The sequence below is a fragment of the Sceloporus undulatus genome, chromosome 3 (genome assembly GCF_019175285.1).
Source record: "Sceloporus undulatus isolate JIND9_A2432 ecotype Alabama chromosome 3, SceUnd_v1.1, whole genome shotgun sequence".
NCBI lineage: Eukaryota > Metazoa > Chordata > Lepidosauria > Squamata > Phrynosomatidae > Sceloporus > Sceloporus undulatus.
In genome coordinates, this window is record NC_056524.1 from 113,356,392 (window position 1) to 113,378,680 (window position 22,289).

Here is a 22,289-nt window from a genome sequence, read left to right on the forward strand (position 1 = left end):
ATGTATAACATCAGGCGTTTTATCTACAATGATTCCATAGTGCCAAGCATTTCTCACATATTCAAAATGATGAATGACAGATGAAGAATGTATTTAATATCTTCTTGGCACACACCAAAGGCTCATTCTGACTATACAGTGGCGGGATACAGACGGGCAAAAAGGGGTGTGTTCATGACGTCATGAAGGTATAGCCTTCAGATGGCCCTTACCTGAATGCCGCCATGAACATGCCACCCACACGCCCTAAGCGGGAAGAAGCGGCATTAAAAAGCTGCCGCTTTTCCCCGCTTCTTTTCTATATGCTGCGCAACTGCGCAGCTCTGTCTATAAGCTGCTGCACCGGTACGCCAGAATTGCTACGCCACTAATTTAAGTTGCCCATTTAAAAGCTCCGTGTCTGCTGCGTCGCATAATGAGTCGGGGTCCTGGAACTTGCGCAGTTTGCACCAAGGCTCTAATTAGAGCGTCAGATGCCATGCAGATGTGGAAGCTGCAACACCGCTGCACTCTATTTTAATGCTCGTAACCCTAACCCTAACCCTAACCCTAGAGCAACATGTACGCATGCGCTGCTAGAATTGTGGAAAGTTTGGAATTTAAAGTGAACCCCTACACACATTCCTGTGCCATTTTCACCTAACAATAAAAAAACGCTAAAACTTTAAATATTTACATATGTACAAGGGAGGTGATGGGGGATGGCAGGGGGACAGTGGTGGCAGCGGCAACAGCTGTGGCTGTGCATTGCAGATTCAGCAAGAGCGCGGGGACCAAAGGAGAGGAGGCATCCATGATGCTGGTGACACTAGCAATGTGCAAGTGGACAAGGATGCCAACACCAGCTGACCACCAGCTCGCAGGAGACCACCATTGTTCTTGGGCAGGGTGGGGGGGAAAGTTTAAAGGGGCCTGGGCGCTTTAAATGTGCACATATGCTTTCTGCCGCCGGTGCCAGCCGGCAAAAGAAAAAAAAGCCCCATTTTTGGCTGCCCGTGCGGAAGCTGCCTCTCTCTTTGCAGCGTCCTGCGAGGCGGCGGTATGGAAACTGCGGGTCAGAAACGGCCCCAGGTGAGGCGTCTTCACTGCCCCCCATGTGGAAGCCCCATACACCTTAGCCACGTCCCCGGGGCGGGCGGTCTGGAGGCTCCGTATTCAGCAGAATACACCTCCAAGACGTCTTCCCCTGCCCGTCTGTATCCCGCCTATGACATGTAATGTATGTACAATCTCTTTCTAGCCATTTACTCCAAAACAGTTTCCAGATAGCAGTTCAGATCCTGAATCTATTCACTGATAAACTTTACAGTAGTAAGAACAAACCACAACCATCTTACTCTAAGATTCAATGTGATTCCCAGAACAGCCATCTTTGCTCTCTAAAAACCAGAGTAACATCAAACAGACTTCACAATATTTTACATCAACTCTCTCTCACTGAATATAAAGCGTTATCAAAAGCATTCCCAATGGGTCCATTCCCACAAAGAACATATGCAAGTTCCTTCCATTGTTAATCATGCTGACAATGACTAGAATTGGCCTTGTTGCTCCTCACTTGGTCATACAACTTCCTCTGGTTATCATTTACATCACTATGGTAGTACCGGAATGATCAACAAGTTTATTTCTGTTCAGAACTCAAAAGAAACAGCATGATAGCAAAACATGCATACTGCTTCATCACTTGAGGTGAGCAGCCCTCTTCCACAATCTCCACTGGACACAGTATTGCAGAAAACAGATATCAGGAATCAACATTTTCAGAAATCAGACTTAAAGGTTTAGGTGACAGGTACTTGGAGCCATGTAGATCTCTTCACAGTATATTAACATGTACCCATGTAAATGGAACAACATATACTATTTCCTGAAGCTCAGGGCAAATTCAAAAAATTGAAATCAATTTTAATTTTTGTACACTTCAACATAAACCACCAAACTACCAGACAGTTTTAAAAGCTCAAATTACAATGCTTATTTCTTCTTTAACACTTTCATGATCAGAATATTCCTTATCACCTGCAAGCCATATATCATTGGCTGTGTCACCTGTTCTGCTTCCTGTTTCTTCACCACCCATCCAAAATGATCCAGCCACCTGCTTAAGTTTATACTGCAAAGTGGGACTGTTGCTCCTTTGTCTCTTGTAATTATCTTCCTACCATATATTGAGAGATATGATTCATAGATAAGGTATGCAACAATCACAAGACAAGCCAGTGGGCCAGAACCAGTAAGCTCAACCCCTCTTTCCTAAGTATATCCTCCAAATTCCAGCCTAGTTCTGGTGCAAAGCTGTACTCTCTCTGTGTAGTTACCCAGGACTGAGTGAAGTTTTGCCAGTTGAAGCCTGCCTGCTGATTATCTTCTGACTGTAGCCTGTCTACTGACCTTCTCTCCCCTAGGCCTGACTTTTCCACTTAAGGCCTTGCTTCCCACTAATCCTAGGCCTATGATAATTGTCACAGATATTTATAACAAAATCTAGTTTTGGAGATCACAATTTTTAATGATGTTCTCATGAGGTGTAGCTCTAGACCAGGGGTAGGCAACCTTTTTGAGTCGGGGGCCGGGTTGCTGTCCCTCAGACAACTGGGGGGCCGAAGCCAAAAAATAAATAATTAAATAATTTTTAAAAATTTAAATAAATAAATGAACTGGGACAAATGTAGGACAAAATTTTCTAATGGTGGACACTTTTTTTAAAAAAGTGGAGGACACGCAAAAAAATTTGCTGATTTTTAAAAAAATGTTAATATAAATGCATGTTTCTGAGGCTTCTATAGACAATTGCCCCTGCAGGCGAGAGGCCAAAGGCCCCGGCGGCAATCGGCGGCAGGACCAGGCTGGGGCCGGTCCCAAGGCCTCGCTGGGCCGCATCCGGCCCGCGGGCCGCAGGTTGCCTACCCCTGCTCTAGACTGTCTTTTGAAAAAAACTGATGACGTTATATACTTACTCCTTTATGACCTGGTACCACTGTATTTTGTTTGTTAGATTTTGATTGTTATGTTGTGTGATTCATGCTTTGTTTCAAGACAAAGTATGTTGTATTTTCTAAAAATAAAATCTTTTAAAAACCAAAAATACCACCACCCTTTAAGTAGTATGAACACACTTTAGCTGGCTTGTGACCAAACAAAATAAAGATTTTTACTTATGAAATGATTAATACAGATTTTCCTATAGATGTGCAGAGCTAACTAATAAGCAGGCCCCTCCCTTATAGCCTCCAAAGGATAGCTTTTAATTTTATGATTGAGAAAAGCATAAAAGTAATTTATTTATCCTACCCTGTTCTTTTGCGGAACCAAATACCCATCAATGTTTTAATCATCTAAGTCACTAATTAGTATGATATTGCTGCATCCACATTTACGGACAAAGGCTATTTGCAACTTGCCTCTGTTTCTTCCCCTCCCTAACTACAGGGCAGCCTTGCCCACAGATGAAAGCATTCCATGTTTGCACTTTGAAACAGATGAAGACGCCCCATTACCACCACGAACAAGAAGATGATGGGCCAAGAAAGTGTCAGATGAAACACTAGTGTGCTGAGGGTGAAAATGGAAATGCGAGTTTTCCTATTTTTTTCTGCGCATTATTATTATTATTCCCACTTCTCCTCAAGTCTTGAACTTAACTTCTTAGAAATTCTTATACCTGTAGTCTGTTCAGAAGCCTAATTCTATTTGAACCACACACCAATGAAGCAAGAACACTCACAAAAAAGAGATGGCCTCCTATTTCAAACTTAGTTAAATAAGATAATTTCTCAAATATCATTTCAGTTAATAAGAACAAACATCTCTACATCCATAATTCTAGGTGATTTGTTGTTGATATAGTTGTTATTTACCATCAAGTGGACTTCAACCTATAGTGACTCTATAAATGAGTGACCTCCAAGTCATCCTGTCACCAACTGTTCTGCTCAAATCTTGCAAACTCATCGCTTCTTTAATTCCTACACAGTTGTAAATGCAGTCCTCCTCTTTTCCTACTGCCTCTTACTTTACCAAGCATTATCTTTTCCAATGAGTCATGTCATTTCATGTGTCCACAGTATGATAGCCTATTAATTTTGGCTTCTAGGTCAGGCTTAACTAGTTCTCAGATACCCTCCCATCTTTTTTTAAAATATTTTTTTATTTTTATGGCAATCCATGGTATCCATAGCACTTTCCTCCAGGTCCACATTTCAAATGAGTTGGTTTTCTTCCTATCAACTCTCTTCATTGTTCAGCTTTGACAACCATACATAAAAAGTGGAAACAATATGGCATGGATGACTCTACATTTTTAATCTTTACACTTTCCCTGAAGCAAGTGTGTCCCTTAAACACCACAAATTACAAACAGATGGCACATACATGCAATACCACAAAAATGGCTAACCACATCAGATTATATTCCCACTGATTATGGGAAACTGTTTTCAAGTGGAATTAAACACATACACCTTCATTCCACACTATTCTTCTCCTAAATTGTTTAACTATCCCTAGATACAGAAAAGCAATATAACATTATCTACAAATTTTCACTACTTATACACTATTCAGTTATGCATGTTTATAATCCAGCCAAAGACAAATACTGATTAAATCTTTCTGATTTCAGTGCCAAAAGCTAAACAGTAAAGCAACTTCTAGTATTACTATGTGATGAGCAGAGCTGTTCTGTAAAAAAATACATAGATTTTGATTTGTAAAAAAAAAAGTATGTAGCACATGATGTCCTCACTAGGATGGCATATACAGTAAGAATACAACTTCATGGGGATGTACAGTAATAATCTTTTACTCAACCAGATTCTTGTAATTACTTTCCCATGGGACATTTCTAATCATTTATAGTTCATTACATTCTAAGGCTATAGAGTCCCTGCTGTGTTAAAAATGCCAAATAAAATTATCCCTCATTCACTGCTTTATACTATAACTTCTTTTGTTCCCATCCAATTAGTGTTAGCCAGTTCTTTATTTATCATAAAAATTTAACTACATGTGCGTAAGGCATTAAATAAATGTTAAGGGTCTATAATACATAGTCACACTACCAACACTGTATCATGGTGGAGAAAGCACTTCGATCCTTAAGATGGTATTTTTACATAACACAAAACTCTAAAGATTGAAGCATCTGCTTCTTTGTAGCCCACAAAGAAGCAGAAAATGTACTGCATCTTTTAAATGATTAATGCTTAAGACCACTTTGCTAACCTTTAAATTCAATTTTTGAAAAAATCTATTCCAGCCTTCATTTCTACTACATTACTAATAGGTTAGGCACATTTGCACATAAAAATAAGCAAGAATTCCAAAGAATCATCATCATTCACAAGCAACATGCTTCGGTATGGTGACCAACTGCTCCAAAGCAGCTGCTTTTGACAATGGAAGCACCTTAAAAAACAAACATTCATAGGAAGACAACAATTTGGCGTTGCAACTGAACTGTTTCTTCACTCCCCTAAGAAGTCAAACTCCGCAACCACAGTTTATAGTTGGTTTTCATTTGCTGGCCTGTTTGGGAGTACAAGCCAGGAGCCTCTTCCTTGGTAGCAAGTTCCCACTTTGTTTAGCTGCTCCCAATGATGGAAAGAACGAAGTAAAAGTGATGTGTCAGGGCAGGCAGCAATCAGGTGTGGGAGTAAGAGTGGGAGCAGGGAAAGATATGTGTCATCATTGTATCAAGAAGAAAAGTACAAAGAAGTACACCAGCAATAGTGCAAGCTGAAGCAAAGGAGAAGCAGCGAGAATGAGGCATATAGCAACTGTAAAACCACAGGGAAAGATGGGATAAGGTGCAGAAGAGGTAGTGAAAGTGGTGAGAGGGAAAGAAGTAGGGGAGGCAGTAGCAGGAAAATCATTCTGGGATAGTGGAAAGCGTGCAAGCTGATACTCCTGATGCTCTACCACCTGAAGCAGCTGCCTCACTCTACTTATAAGGACTAATCACAGATACAGCATCACATGATCTGATCATCCCATGTGTTTGCCTCATGCAGTTGTGACCACAGTAACATCCGAATCACATTGAGCAACACTGTTCCACTAGTCTGCAACATTGTTCCACCAGTCTGTAATTCGAGCCACAGAAAGAAACAATTCTGAGTTCAAATACATACAAGACTAAATAGAAAACAGAATAAATATTATCAATGAAATTAATGGCTATATAAGAAAAACTGGATGGTATACTTAAACCCAAAACCAGCAGAACTCTCTCCATTTCTAACAGTTTTTCTGAGACTGTACAACAAATAATTAGTACAGTGCATCTGTGTCATACGCAGCTTCCAGTCGGAAAAACGCCTCGCATGCCCCAGAAGAAGTAATGGGGCGCGCAACCGCAGCACCACGTGGCAGGCACAAACACCATTACGTCCAATGGGGCTCAAGCTTACGCGTTTTTATTTTACCTGAGGGGGGATCTGGAGTGGATCCCCCACGTAAAGAAGGGGTACACTGTAATAGAATATAACATATCAAATAGTCACCAGGTCATTGATCACAATGGATGCAATCCAACATCTCCTCAGCACAGCATAAATATCCATATGTGAAGATGAGCAATGCTCCCATGGACAACAGCAACAGTGTGTAACACATTCAGTGACTGGGTGCCACAATGCAAAGAACAACTGCAATATGCATTATGCAACTACAATGCATAATCAAAATGTGCAATGCACAACCATATGGTAGGACTGCAATGCACAATTTGCAGCTACAATGCACAACACTGCTGTATTCTCACCTCCACTTCTGGCACAGTTAGTAGAATAAGTCTGTTGCATAATGGTGAATAATTATCATGCATGCATAGTGTTAACTTACTCATGCATATGTCACTAACAGGATGCCAGAAATACACTGGCACACATTCAAAGACTTTCGTTAACTTTACCCATTCAAAAACTTAATCCATGTAACTTGGCCAATTATTCAACATTACTTTATATGTGTAGTTTTCTAGTAGACATAATTCATCAAGAATTAAAATGTATTTCATTTGCACCCCAACTTGCAACCCAACTCAGATCAATAGTTGATTTAGTTCTCATCCAGTATGTAGATAAATTATATGGAATATTCTTGTGCATTTCTTAAACCCAAACCTTGTTTCTTGGAGCATGAAATTCTGAATCTGAGCCACAGTTTACTACTGTATCTCATGCTTCCAAACAAATTGATTTTTTCTTTAATGTCTACTTGGGTAAAACAGCATATTATTGCAAACAGCAGAAATCAATGTCTGTTCAGCAACAAATTCCATACATAAGACTGTACAGAGATCATGAAGAAAAGAATGCAACCATCTATGGCACTATCTTTTTGAGAAGCAAGTTCAAAGTTTTAATGCAAGAATTAGAAAGACAATATTGACCTTCTTATCAGCATTTTTTCTATTGTACCAACCAAATTTCTGATCAAACATACTTTTTAAAACAAATTTGATTTTTACAGAAAGCATTACCAAGTCATATTTTTGTTTCATTTATGAACAAAGTATTAAATTATGACTGAATATAATGGTAAAAAAAACTTTTGTTACATAAATGTTTAGATTTGACCTGCCAGATCATCAAGTATGAAATTTTACAACAGTTACTTACCGCATTGGAATCAACATCACTGTGTATAGCAACAGTTTTAATTCCCATCTTCTTGCATGTTTTAATCACCTAGAGATGGAGAAAGAGAGCAGGAAAAAATTGGTTTGAAGCAATGACAAAAGACAGAAAATAGACAAATTACCGTATTGTATGCTATACTTACTCTACAGGCAATTTCCCCTCTGTTGGCAATAAGAAGCTTCTCAAAGGTCTGAAGAAGGAAAGGAGAAATTATTAAAGAAAAGTTCTATGATGTGTGTGTGTGTATAGGTATTTAAAGACCTATACATTCAATTCAATTCAAATACATTCATTCAAATACAAAAGGCTTGGCAAAGGAGTTAACTTACACATCAGCCACAGGTGCACGATACAATAAACCCAAGGATCTATGCACACATTTGGATAATACCCTAAACAAACCAAGGAGCAAACTTTCTGATTTTTGATTAGTATGCAAAAGGATCTTGTCACACCTCTGATACTAACTGAGAGAGAGAAAGACGTTGATAGCATAATCTTTCATATACTTAAAGCTACTTCCTCAGATGATTTGTGATTCACCATTTCTGTTGCAAGCAAGAGAAACTGTACACTTGTGCACACTGCTCAGAGCCACTAAGCTATGGTTCCCACAGAGCCCTGGTTTATAGTGTCATGCAGCAATAGCCAATTTTATTTGAATTGGCTTTGTTCATATACATATGAAGGGTTTCTGCATATTTAACACAGCTGACTTTTTAAACACTATAAAGAGAAATTGGGGGATAGGTTGTGGGCTGATGTTCTCCTTCCCTGGAGATACTCGAGCCTCAAAGGATATAATGCTATTAATCTTTACTGCCAACAGCTAGGTTCTAATTTCACTAGGCTTTTAACCCAGCTTCAAACTCTAGTACACATAGCTCCCACTTAAGGTTGGTGAAAAATTTTGTCTTCCTACCACCAATGAAGTTAATGGGAATTTACTCAATGGAGAAAGCACACTTTAACTCTCCACCTTGTCCCAACTTCCTAAATTCCAGCATTATTACACATGCTACTGCCAAACTGGCAGTAGAATAATTCAGAGAAAAAAGCCATTCCAGTCCAATAAAAAATAATTTTTTCTCTGTGTATATATTCACAAAGACAAATGTCTAGCTGTAAACTGAGATTCACTACTATATATAAGTAGAACAATAAAGCTGCCTGACTTCACAATTGTGTTCTCTGTGAGGAGTACAATAATTCTAGAACTAGCTCAATTAACCAACATCCTAATATACATCCATACTACAAATCCCCTTGGAGTGCCTCAAAAGACAATTTGTAAACAACAGAAAGCTTGTTATTCTTAGGAACCAAACACAGGTTAATATACTATAATATACTGACACAAGAGAAAATCCATCTTAGTTTTGTCAGCAAGAACACACAACAGCTTAGTCCCAAAAGCCAATAACTAGAATTCATAGAATGGTATTATATACAACTGGGATTCTGACTCAAGTTTTGATACCAACTAATAACTGAAACTCTTGAATGCTGGAAGTCATGAGTAATTCTATACAGTATTAGAGAGCAACAAATTGGCACCCATATAATTACCTTTTCATTTGGATCATACACTGCTGACTGAAAAGTACGAGAAGTGATAAGGCACCATCTCCATCTTGAAATCTCGGCAATACGCTGTAACAGAAAGAAGACAAATATGGATGATTAAATCGTTCATAGCAAACATTTCAAGGATATTGTCGTTTGTTTGTTTTATGTAACTTGTTATAAATTATGTCCTAATGGAGAATAGTAAGAAAATTATGTAACAGAACAGCACTCTATTTTTACTTTTTAAGTTGCCAGCAATGCATTAACTCTAAAGACTTTCTACAGAAACATAAAGTACTTCCAAATTTACTATATTATAAAATTCCTTAAAGCAAAGGTTCTCAGACTTTTTACCACTGTGACCCCTTTTACATTTACATGCAGACATCGTCCCCCCCCGCTTACCACTGTATATCAATTATTTTGTTTGTTTGTTTGTTTAGTGTGCACATTTTCATTCACACATTCATGTATATTCATATGTTTCATAAGGAAGTAGCTCTCCTTCTCCTCCTTTTCCTCCTCCTTCAGGCAGAGACTCCTAGTGCATTCCTTGCCTTTCTCTTCCCCTCCAAAACAGAAAAGTTTGGAAAAAAGAGAAAGCCTTGTGCCTCCCTTATTATTATTATTATTATTATTATTATTATTATTATTATTATTATTATTATTTGTATCCTGCCTCTCCCTGTATTGGATCGAGGTGGGTAACAACAAACAAAAGAACAATGTAAATCTAATACAACAAGCGACAAGTAAAAACATAACAAGACATATCAAATCCTAATTCCCTATCTCCCTCCCACCCTAAAATAGTGTTAAAACAACAATTCCCAATAAAATGCTCCCAATAAAATAGTCAATACAATCAATCGTGATCACAGTCTGGTGGGAACAGCTATGCAAGTGGAGAGTGAAAAATTCCGAGGAAGTCAGTTTGGGAAGGCCTGCCAGAAGAGATCCGTTTTATTGCCTTCTTAAAGGCCTCCAAAGATGTTATATGGCAGATCTCTTGACAGGTCATTAGAAACTCTCACCACCACCCCTGGGGTCCTGCCGCCCAGTAATGAGAACCAGTACCTTAAAGTGATACCTTCTTCATTTGTATGTTTTATAAAAACTTCGGCCCATATCATGAAAAGCAAATCTAATTGAGTTCAATGAAGCTTACTCCCAGGAACCAGGTGTTACTTGGAGACTTAGGCCCTGTCCAGATGGGCCTTTTAGCACGTACTGAGTATGTGCTAGGATTGCCTCGGAGCATCCTTTACAGATGCTCCCTAACCCTAGCACGTACTCTGTACGTCAAAATGGCGGCGCCCTGTACAGATGGGGACTGCCATTTTGAAGTGACGGCTGCACTGTGTGCAAACGACATGGTGCAGCCGTAACGTGCTGCCGCTGCTACAGGGCGCTTGTGGCGCCCTTTCAGCGGCACCGAAAAGAGCTCTGAAACAGAGCTCCTTTCGCCGCATGTATCACTGGTGCGGCTTTTATACGGCCGCGCCAGCAATGCGGAAGAGAGTGGCCCCTTTCTCACAAGTGGCGTTTTGCCTCTTCCCCGAGGCATGGAAAAGCAGCGGATTGGGGTCTTCAGGGCTGCTGCCATGGCTGCTGAAGCCCCAATCTGTCAAGGAAAGAAGCAGGTGCAGGCGGGTGCAGGCCACCCCAAAGGGGTGGTCTGTATCCCACCTTAGTTCCCATGTGGATTTCCAAATAGTGGGCCTGAACAGACAGGCCAAAATAAAGTTGCTTCGGATCACTTTTGAGGTATGCTGTTTAAATGACACATGTATCTTAAGAGGACAGACACTGCGCCAAAGCTACACTCCAGTCCTTAGGACTGGAACGTGGCTTTGGCGTGGCTTCCGGCCTCTTAGGATGCATGGGTCTTTTAAACAGCATACCTCCAAAGTGACCCGAAGCAGCTTTATTTTGGCCTGTCTGTTCGGGCCCAATGTCAGCTATCTGAAAAACATCTATAGTAGTGTAAACTGTCTTTGTGAAACAGTTTTCAAACGGAAGTCTTGACCTGCACTGATCTGTCAAGGAATCATTGAAAAACTCAGGGCATTTAAGGAAAACCCACACATCTTGCTACAGAAATAATTCAGTATCAAGGGAAACCATCATCCTAAATTTCCTGATGGGCAGCCACCAGCAAGAACTAAGAATCTTGTGGCAGAATATTATTGTGGAAAAAACTTTTCTGGACTAAAGTCCAATTAATGAGACATTTATCTATTAATCTGCTACTATAACTAAAAGAAATATGAGAAATAAAATCCTGGCATTTCAATCAGATGATTATATAAATGCCACATACACAGAACCCTATTAGGCATTCCCCTTTGAATTTTGTTTTCAACTCCTATGTTTCACCTTCTTTAAAATTCTTCAGAGAAAATATAAAACCATTTGCTTATCATGTGAAAAGTTAAAATGAATTTACCATACAACAAAACAAAGAAGACCAAAGGATAGCTTGCACATACAGGTAAAAAGGAGTAACCTTTTGAATGACACAAGATTGCTGGAAGAATGAAAGAAAATAAGCTTCTTTGATGTAGGCCACTGCAGGGCACTGTTTTTCTGCTAGATATGAGGGCTGGCATCACAATTTAGTGTAGAAACTGCATAAACCTCTATTTCAGTTTGTTTAAAGAAAAAGACAGGCAATGTTCTAACTAGTCAGAATAAATGCAGAGATAATAAGCCCATCCATTCCCCAACTATTACAACACTGAGCCCATCTCTAAAAGTTACCCAGATTTAACCAAGTTTTTTATTATTAAAAACGTGATTTTTTTTCCTATTGTCATCCTAAAATTATTAATGGCTTGAAATTTTCAGTTTATTGATGCTCTTTTATTTATAAGCATCAATTTGCATATGTCATCTCATATAAACATTTAGAATCATAGAGTTGGAAGAGACCACAAGGGCCATTCAGTCCAACCCCCTGCCATGCAGGAACTCACAATTAATGCATCCCCAACAGATGACCATCTAGCCTCTATTTAAAGACCTCCAAAGAAAGAGACTCCACCACACTCAGAGAGAGTGTGTCCCATTGTCGAACAGCTCTTACTGTCAGGAAGTAACTCCTAATGTTAAGGTGGAATCTCTTTTCCTGTAGCTTGCACCCATTGTTCCAGGTCCTGTTCTCTGGAGCAGCAGAAAACAAGCTAGCTCCCTCCTCAATATGACATCCCTTCAAGTATTTAAACAGGGCTATCATATCACCTCTTAACCTTCTCTTCTCCAGGCTAAACATCCCCAGCTCCCTCATAGGACATGGTTTCCAGAACCTTCACCATTTTTGTCGCCCTCCTTTGGACACGCTCCAGTTTCTCCACATCCTTTTGAAATTGTGGTGCCCAGAACTGGACACAATATTCCAGGTGGGGCCTGACCAGAGTAGAATAAAGTGGCACCATTACTTCCCTTGATCTAGACACTATACTTCTATTGATGCAGCCTAAAATTGCATTGGCCTTTTTAGCTGCCGCATCACACTGTTGACTCATGTTCAATTTGTGGTCTACTAGAACTCTTAGATCCCTTTGACATGTATTCTCCTTAAGCCAGGTGTCCCCCATCCTATATCTATGCATTTCATTTTTCCTGTGCAGCATCTTACATTTCTCCCTGTTGAAGTTCATTTAGTTAGTTTTGGCCCAGCTTTCTAACCTATTAAGGTCATTTTGAATTTTGTTCCTGCCCTCTGGGATATTAGCTACTCCTCCTAATTTGGTATCATCTGCAAATTTGATAAGCATGCCCTCTATTCCTTCATCCAAGTCATTGATTATTACTAAGCAGCATTCTGAGAGCTTGTAACAAAAAACATTATTATTCCGATAAAATGAGAGATGAACATTAACAAACTAATACTTTCCTTTGAAAGAATGAAATGCTTTCCATCTTGCTGATCACTTGGTTAATATTTAATTTAGAAGCCAGAATAGTCCTGGCTGATAAGTTTACATCAGATGGAACTAGCAGCAAGGACTACTAGGGCCTGTAAATAAAACTGCAATCAAATAAACAAAACAAGCAAGCTTCATTTATATACCGCTTCATACCGCCTAAGCAGTGTCTAAGCAGTTTACAACTGTAAGCTAATTTTCCCCCAACAATCTGGGTACTCATTTTAGCGACCTTGGAAGGATGCAAGCCTGAGTCAAGCTTGAGCCCTTTTGCTGGTCTTGAACTCGCAACCTTGTGGTTTTGAGTAAGTGGCTGCAGTACAGGCATTTAACCACTGTGCCACCAGGGCTCCTAAACAGTAAGGAAAGAACATGTAGTATCTGCTGAACGTAATCCCTTCTCCTACTGCCATCCCCTTTCCCTTGTGTGTCATGTCAGGCAACGCATATACTACCATCACCAGTATGTCTTAGTTAAATTGTGAGCCTGTGGGCAGCATGGTGTAGTGGTTTGAGTATTGCACTATGATTCTGGAGACTAGGGTTCAATTCTCAGCTCGGCCAGGAAACGTGCCAAGAAAAACCTGTGATAAGTTCACCTTACGGCCCCGTAAGTTAGAATTGACTTGAAGGGACACAACAACAACAAAGTCTGAGGGCAGGGATCTGTCAAACTATCAATTTGTAAGCCACTCTGACAACCTTTGTGGCTAAAGACTGGGGGGAAATAATCTAGATAAATAAGGTGGAAACTATTCAATTGTATTTATACTCTCCACCATGGACAGTAAAAACTTCTTACTTAAAGGTACAACACATTTCAAGTTTATAATATATCTGTAGTCCTTCAACTTCATGCTATACAGTCGGCCCTTCTTATACACTGATTTTTTATACACGGATTCAAGCATACACGGTTTGAAAATGTCCCAAAAAAGTATAAATTTACCTTGATTTTTCATTTCTTATAAGGGACACCATTTTGCTATGTCATTATATTTAATGGGACTTGAGCATACACGGATTTTGTTATACACGGGGGATCTTGGAACCAAACCCCAGTGTATAACAAGGTTCCACTGTACTTATTTTTGGGTGGATTAACAGAGAAATACAAACAATAAATGCATTCACTAAGTTACAAGATGCAAGGGTACATTATTGTTTTTTCCTTTACACAAAAAGCAGCATCACTGGGGTAGGGGGATGGGGTAGGGGACTGTGATAGATGCATTGGCATGTGAATAGTGCAGCAATACATTTTAAAGCACCAGTCTAAGTGGAAGAACACAATCAGGGATGCAGTTCAGGCAATATTTCCCTTTTTAAAAAATAAATTTTATTAATTAAAATAACATCATATCTCATTCATCTTATAAAACAGACAAAACAAGTCTTTTATGGATTCAGAGAGGTTGAGCAGACAAAAAAAAGTAAACTGCACTTTTGTGGCGTTTTCTTCTTATGTTCATATTCTGGGCATCTTATGCACAGTTGCCAATATCTTCTTTCCGTGCCCTTCTTCTTGTTCTTTCCCCTTCGCAAACCTTCTCCTTACATAATCCAACCTACCTAAATCCATCTTCTCCTTACCTCCTTCTACTTCACATCTTCTTTCAATCATCATCAACTAAATATCATTCATTCTCTTCCTCCACTCTTACCTTCTTACTATCTTACTTTTGTTTTCATTCAAAACTCCTCACATACCAACTTCCTCCTCAACTCTTGACAGTTTCTTAACCTCTGCTCTTGTGAATTTTCAAAATTAGTATATTTAGCTAACTTGTTTTTATTTCTTTGTTTGCTTTTCTTTATTTTTTAATGCCACTATTAATATCTTTGCTACTATTATAAAAGAAAAAAATGGTGATTTGTGTCGTATTTTATTTATATTCTATATTTATATGATTGTTTGTTTATATGTTTATTATAACACAGAGGACTAACTAAATCTAAAATTCTTCATCTCTAAAAAAATATTTCTGACTGGCAACTGCTTTACCGAATGCAAATACCATGGTGGTGTGTTTTTTAAACAACTCAAAATCAGAATTTGGCAGCCAAATTCTGCAATCACTATAAATTCTGCAAATGAGCATATATTTCTTTTGTTTGTATAACTTAATTTTGCTACTTCTAGATGTGGGGAAGGCCAATTAAATCCTTCCCGGAGTACTGGAAATGCTACTTCAGACTCTGAGGATTCACCAACTGCTATCCAGTTATTTTTGTAGTGTTGTTGCTGCTGTGTGCCTTCAAGTAATTTTCGATTTATGGCAACCCTAAGGCAAACCTATCATGGAGTTTTCTTAGCAAGATTTGTTTCTTTCTGCCTTCCTCTGAGGGCAAAGGAGAGTGACTTGCCAAAGGTCACCCAGTGGGTTTCATGGCCAAATTGGGAATCAAACCCTGGCCTCCAGTCATAATCCAACACTCAAACCACTACCCCATGCTGGTTCTCTCCACATATTTTATCACAACCATAAGACTAGAATATTTAAGAAAAAGCTGAGATTCAAATGGTAAATAAATATAAGCTGCAATCATATACAGTGCACACTTTAGTAGGAGCAGCTCTTCTATGAAATCAGTAGAGCCCACCTCTAAGCAGTCTCCTTTTTTGGAGGTCTTTAAACAGAGGCTGGATGACCATCTGTCAGGGGTGCTTTGATTGTGAGTTCCTGCATGGCAAGGGGTTGAACTGGATGGCCCTTATGGTCTCTCCTAACTCTATGATTCTATGTAATGCTAACAATTTTCTGCATTTATACACAAATTACATATAGTAATATTCACAGCTGTATTGAACATTGTAGAGGATGAATTTCAGAGTAATGTACTGATAAGCACACTATTTTACAATACCAGAAAAATCTCACTACATAGCTAAGACAACTTAATCACTACATTTGATAAAGACTACCTTTAAAAGGGCACTTATTTCAAAAGTTCATATACTGAATTCTAAAATATAATAGACAGAAGAAAACAGATATTGTAGCTTTATATGACAAACTAATTTGGGCATGGTACGAGTTATGTTAATTGACAGATTTTGTGAAGGAGATCGGTTTCCAATACAATAAATTAAATTGAATGAACACTTATGTGTTTATGTGCTTTTTTCTGGGGAGGGGTTCTATAGCTTCCTTCCAATTCTAAAAGAAATATGTGACCCAATATAGGTTAAAAACCACTTCTATAGAAGGAATCGTAAGCAAAGAAGGGTTCTTTTCCATCTACAAGCCAATGCAATACCTGTTAAAACTACCTGTTGAAATCACCAACCTGTCAAGATAACTGCCTAATATATTATAAAATGAAATTACCAGGATTATAGGTGGGTCTCAATGAGATCTGTTTATAGTACTATGCTATTCTTGTTGTACCCAACTCATGGCAACCCTAAGGCAAACCTATCATAGATTTTCTTGGCAAGATTTGTGGGTTTGCCTTCCTCTAAGGCTGAGATAGTGTGACTTGCTCAAAGTACTCAGTGGGTTTCCATGATGAGTGGGGATTCCTCACCTGGTCTCCCTGGGGCTGCATCCACACTGCACAAATAATCCAGTTATTGGATTATCCAGTTAATGGCTAATCCATTGAGCAATCGCTCAATGTAATGGAATTCTGGAAATTGTAGTTTGTTGTGGCACCAAAGCTCTCTGACAGAAATGGCTAATGTTTCACAAAAACTACAATTCCCAGAATCATATAGCACTGAGCCGTGGCAGTTAAATGTTAAGGAAAATGCAACATGGGGCATACAGTACTAGAAATAAAACATGTATGTGAAAGTCACAATGACTAAGCAAGAGCAATTGAGAAGCCACACAGGTGAAAAAGCTAATGTAATTAGAAGTCTTGAATGTCAAGGACAGAATTGTAGAATGTACAATTGGAAACACCTGAGATTCATCAAGTGTACAAAGTGAAATGATGAAATTCTTAAGTATGGGTTGAACTATGTGAACCAATCAAAATGAATGTACACGCCCACTGGATGGAAACTGACTAAGTGGGTGGTGATTAACTATGGCTATAATAATTGCTATGTTTGCCAATGTACTTTGTGGGTAGTTGTGGATAGTTGGAGTGTTTTCGAGATATTGGAGATTGTGAGGGCATTAGTATTTGTATATAGTAGAATAAAGTAGATCTTTTATATAAGACTACTGAGTTGTCTGTTGTCTTGAGTGAAGATACAAGAGCCAGCAGAATCCTGGAGAAGTGTGGAGACTTCTGAGGAAGAAGAGTGAGAAGGCTTGGAGAGTTTGTCAGGGTCTTCAGCCTATTCTCTGAAACTCTGCTGCTTTGGAGAAAAGCATTAACCACTGACCAAAGCTGGTCAGCACCGCTGCATAACAAGGTGGTGAGTTAGAGCCAGAGGTGAAGAGCTACAACTCCCATCATCCCTGACATTAAAGTGGTGCCAAACTGGATTATATTTGCAGTGCAAATGCAGCCTAGGTTTACTATTACCGCTTTTTAAAAAAATGCTTCAATTGTTTTAAAGACGCTGAAAATATTAGTTTTTTAAATTCCTCTCAGTTAAAAAAGTGTTTCAGAGAATAAAAACTGAAAACCTATCCTTGTCCCAAGACATCAAAAACTAGTTGCATGTTTTTATCAATTTTGCCATTGCACTTACGATACCAGCTACTAACTAATCTGCCTTTGTCATTTTTCATATTCATACCAGACACAATACAGGTTGAGTCTCCCTTATCCAGAATTTCAAAATCCAAAGTATTCCAAAAACATTTTTCATGTGTAGCTGCGATAGTTACACCTTTGCTTTCTGATGATTCAATGTACACAAACATTGCTTCATGCACAAAATTATTTTAAAATATTATGTATAAAATTACTATGAAACACGAATGAATTTTGTGTTTAGACTTGGGTCCCATTTCCAGGACATCTCATTATGTATATATGCAAATATGGGTAATCAAAAATCCAAAGAAATCTAAAATCCAAAGCACCTCTAGTCCCAAGCATTTCAGATAAGGGAGACTCAACCTGTACTTTGTTGTTGTGTGCCTTCAAGTATGGAGACCCTAGGAAGAACCTATCACAGGATTTCTTTGACAAGATTTTGTTCATTAGGTGGTTTGCCTTTTGTATTTGCCTTGCTCTAAGGCTGAGAAAGTATGACTTGCATCACCCAGTGGATTCCCATGGCTGAGAGGGGATTCAAACTCTGGTCTCCAGTGTCCAATGCTCAAACCACTACACCATGCTGGCTCTCATACACAGCAATAAGCATCCTTTTCCCATACAAACTCTAAATAGTAACATTTCCAATCTTCCACTCAAATACAGCTTTCAGCTCTTCATCTCTTGAATAATTTTGTTTTTCATTCTGCCATTGCAGAAATTTTCTTTGGGGCCAACATTTTCTTCAAGAAGTAGTATTGAAATCTGTCCTTGTTTGCAGACACAATTCACATTCAGATTAGCTCTTCAGGTGTAACTCTTGGCCTCAACTACAGTACATGGTTTCTAGCCTGGATTGAAGCATATGAAATGGGAAGTTAAATGAGAGACAATGAGGCCCTTGCATTGCATAAACCAACAAGTTGTTCCACGGATCGTTTCTGAAGGAATATTTCACAGTACAGTAGAGTCTCGGTTATCCAACTTCCAGATTATCCGACGTCTCATGGTTCTTCGTGTGCTCATGAAGAACCATGATACGTCGGATAATGCTACGGTTTTCCTCAGCCCGAAAAACCAAGCCTCCGAGAAGAGGCCTGGGCCGAGTGCCCAAACCTCTCCTCGGCGCGGCTTGAACTCCTTTTCTCCGAAGGGAGTCCGAGGACTCCCTTCAGAGAGAAGAAAGCTAAATCGCACCGAGGAGAAGCCTGGTCCGACCGCCCGGAAAGAAGGAGTCAAAGCCCCTTCGGCCCAGGCCCCTTCTCAGTGCGGTTTAGCTTCCTTCTGTCCCCAATGCCTTCTATACCCAATGGTGGCACACGCCACCATTGGATTATCTGACATTTTCGGTATCCGACGATCAGTCGGCCCATTTATGTTGGATAATCGGGACTCTACTGTATTTCAAAAAAAAATCTTTCTCTTACTGTAACATCTACAATCCTGCAGTTGTTGAGATCGTGACATTTTTGCTTTCTGATGGTTCAGTGTAAAGAAACTTTGTTTTATGCACAATATTATTTAAAATATTGTATAAAATTATCGTCAGGCTATGTGTATAAGGTGTATACAAAACATAAATTCATTTCATGTTTAAACTTGGGTCTCATCTTAAAGATTTCTTATTATGTATATGCAAATATTTCAAAATCCAAAACACTTGGATAAGGGAGATACAATCTATATAACAATCTATGTAACAATCAAGACTTGTATCCAAGAAGAAAAAGGAACAAACCAATTGTTTCCTTCTTACTGTGTACTTCATGACTTGTTTTCAATTTATTTTACTTTCCTTCCCACCCACCTGCCAAGAGGAAAGATTTGCCACTAAATGTTGTTTTGCCCTTTACTGCTTACTTTTCGATAGTCAAAAGGCTACATAAGAATCAGGAAGATGAGGTGTTCTTAGCAAATCTAGGACTTGATGTAAACGGGTTAGTTTATACAATTTTAAAATATTTAACTCTCAAATTTCAGTGGTTGTTTATATTAACAGGCCGATACATCTGTACAGGATTTGGATTAACCTGAAAAGCTTAAATGTTTAGTAATTTGAGATATTTTTTCTTCCAAAAAGTATGTCAGTATATGAAAGAATCTTACTGACATTTTAATGACCCTACAATGACTTCTCTCACTATAATATAAACAGCTCAAATAACCAAAGCAGTTCTCCAAATCTTTTCTCCAGATCTGTTCAGGCAGTTGGTAGTTTTAGTTATTCAAAGACTCTAGTCCTTCCCCCAGCCTCTGATCTATTCCATGATATTATAAGCAAGAAAGCTTTCAGGATGGATCTGCACATTCACTTTCAACATAGTCTTTTCAACAAAGATCTCTGAGTAGGTCTTTGTCCACTTCTGCTGACGGATATTAGAATTGTGTGTTAGAATCTCTGATGTGTTCACTAAAACTAAAAACTAAAACTCGTTTTAGTTCTCCAGTCCCTCTCAGCCCACAAAGTAGGAAAGGCTCCCAATGTTTTACTGTTTGAGGTACACCTGCACCTGAAGGTAGCAACTAATCTAGGGGCAGGAGTGCAGGGCAAGTACATCTCACCCAATACTCCCAACCTATTGAGCCTTCTGAGTCTAAACTGAGCTATTTGTAGAGCCCTTTCTCCCATAAAATAAAATATATTGTCCACAAACTTTGGGGTATCCTCAAACCTACTTGATACATGTGTCTTGTTCTTATGTGTTATCACTATGACTATGTAACCAACAGCACTCACACCTGAAAAGCAAAAAAAAAAAAAACTTATTCCTCATCTAAGAAATTAACTGGAGACATACAGAATCTACAGAAATTGATTATAATCTAAGACGGATCAAGCAGAAAGTAGATCAGGACCAACTAGTAGAACTATACGCCATCTCCACTAGATCAGCAAAGGTATATGACTATGGTTGTTCAACAACAATTATAGTAAGGTGAAGACAGCACTTCATACCCTCTTACATTTCAAAGATGAAAACAGGGACAAACCGGGATGAACACACAGCCTAGGAGAAGCTGCAGTGGTTTGCTTTTGCTGAGCCTGCTGGGAAGAACAAGAGTCTTTCCCCTTTTCTCCTCCCCTCCCTGCTGAGTTAATGGACTGCAAGCTACTTTTACAACTTTGAACTCAGTTTACAGAAACTGAAGTAAGCAGAAAGCAAAGGCTGAAAGCAGGGAGCAAAACATTTTAAAACCAGTTGAAAACGTGGGGAGGGTGGAGGACTAATCAAGACCTTGATAAACTGGGACAGTTGGAAGCTACGGTAGTTGTCTGGCCCATTAGTAAATTGCATATCTCTGGGCCCCAGCACTGGCCAGCTTATAAAATAAAAGTCTGAATGCGGTCACAACTTGCTGTTTTGTAAAATCCCAAGGTTGTTTGTTTTCTAATCACCACATCTTTGAATCACTGTTCTTCACTTTTAAAATATGAGTGTCAATTAGTTGCCTATGACTAGGTCTTTGTCCATTTATGGTGACCAATATTAGAGTTGTGTGTTAGAATCTCTGACAGTATGTGCAAATTTGAGCTTAAAACAGTATATTCAGGTCACCCCACTGAATTACTCATGGGACACATCAGGCAATAGATTCGGTCTTCTTAGCCATCATTTTGTGCCTAACTTTACAATTAGTCTAAATTTTGCTCCACCTGAAGTGTTTGAATAAAAAAGGAGGAGGAGGAGGAGGAGGAGGAGGAGGGGATCCTACAAATTTGAAGTCTGTCCTCTTCTGATTTCCTTTTTTTTTTTTTTTCTTTTTTAGAAGGATGATTTCTGAAAAAAGGGGGGGGGGGGGCCCAGGGACCATTCAGACTACCTTTTGTACCAAATTGTAACCCGGATTAAAAGTCAGAAGTTCCCATTGGCACCAATTTAAACACATCAGAATTAAGGTCTTGCACACCCGATCCAGGGCAAATCCCCCTTAGGGCGGTTTTTCCTAAAGTGGATTATTTCCCATTTCTTTTTGGAAAACCCGTTTCTTCCCTGCTGCCGGCAAATGTGAACTTGGCCCAGTCATGATTGGGTCACGTTCAGGGGAGGGATTTAGGGCAGAGGGAGGGCAGAGGGAGGAACATGCCTCTCCTCTCGCAGGAAGCGCTCTCTCTCTCTCTCTCTTTCTCTTTCTTTTGTATTTTTATTTTTGACAGATTATGTGAATGTTTGTTCTAGAGGTTGATACATATTGATAGAATGTGTCTGCTTGTGCTACATTTCCCTTCTGTTTGCTTGCTGCCGGCACGGCTCCTCACTTTGCAAGTGGCATTTTTTAAACATTATTTTGTGTGCGTGTGTGACATAATATGCGAATGCTTGTGTTTCCTTTTAAATTTGGCAAATTGATCCAATTTGTGAATGCATTTGCTACATATGTGTATGTAAGGAGAGATGGCATTCTGGAGTGCGTTGTTATTATTATTATTATTATTATTATTATTATTATTATTATTATTATTATTGTGACAGATTATGCA

At 39.0% G+C, this 22,289-nt stretch overlaps 1 protein-coding gene across 1 annotated transcript in view; it reads right to left on the bottom strand.

Annotated features, from left to right (window-relative positions):
• PCCA (propionyl-CoA carboxylase subunit alpha) overlaps window positions 1–22,289 on the bottom strand; it is a 305,865-nt gene that overhangs the window by 279,315 nt on the left and 4,261 nt on the right. The window contains exons 2-4 of the mRNA XM_042457614.1: window positions 9,216–9,299; window positions 7,789–7,836; window positions 7,626–7,694 (exon numbers count right to left, since the gene is read on the bottom strand). Coding sequence (XP_042313548.1) covers window positions 7,626–7,694; window positions 7,789–7,836; window positions 9,216–9,299 — 201 coding nt within the window. The remainder of the gene's footprint in view (window positions 1–7,625; window positions 7,695–7,788; window positions 7,837–9,215; window positions 9,300–22,289) is intronic.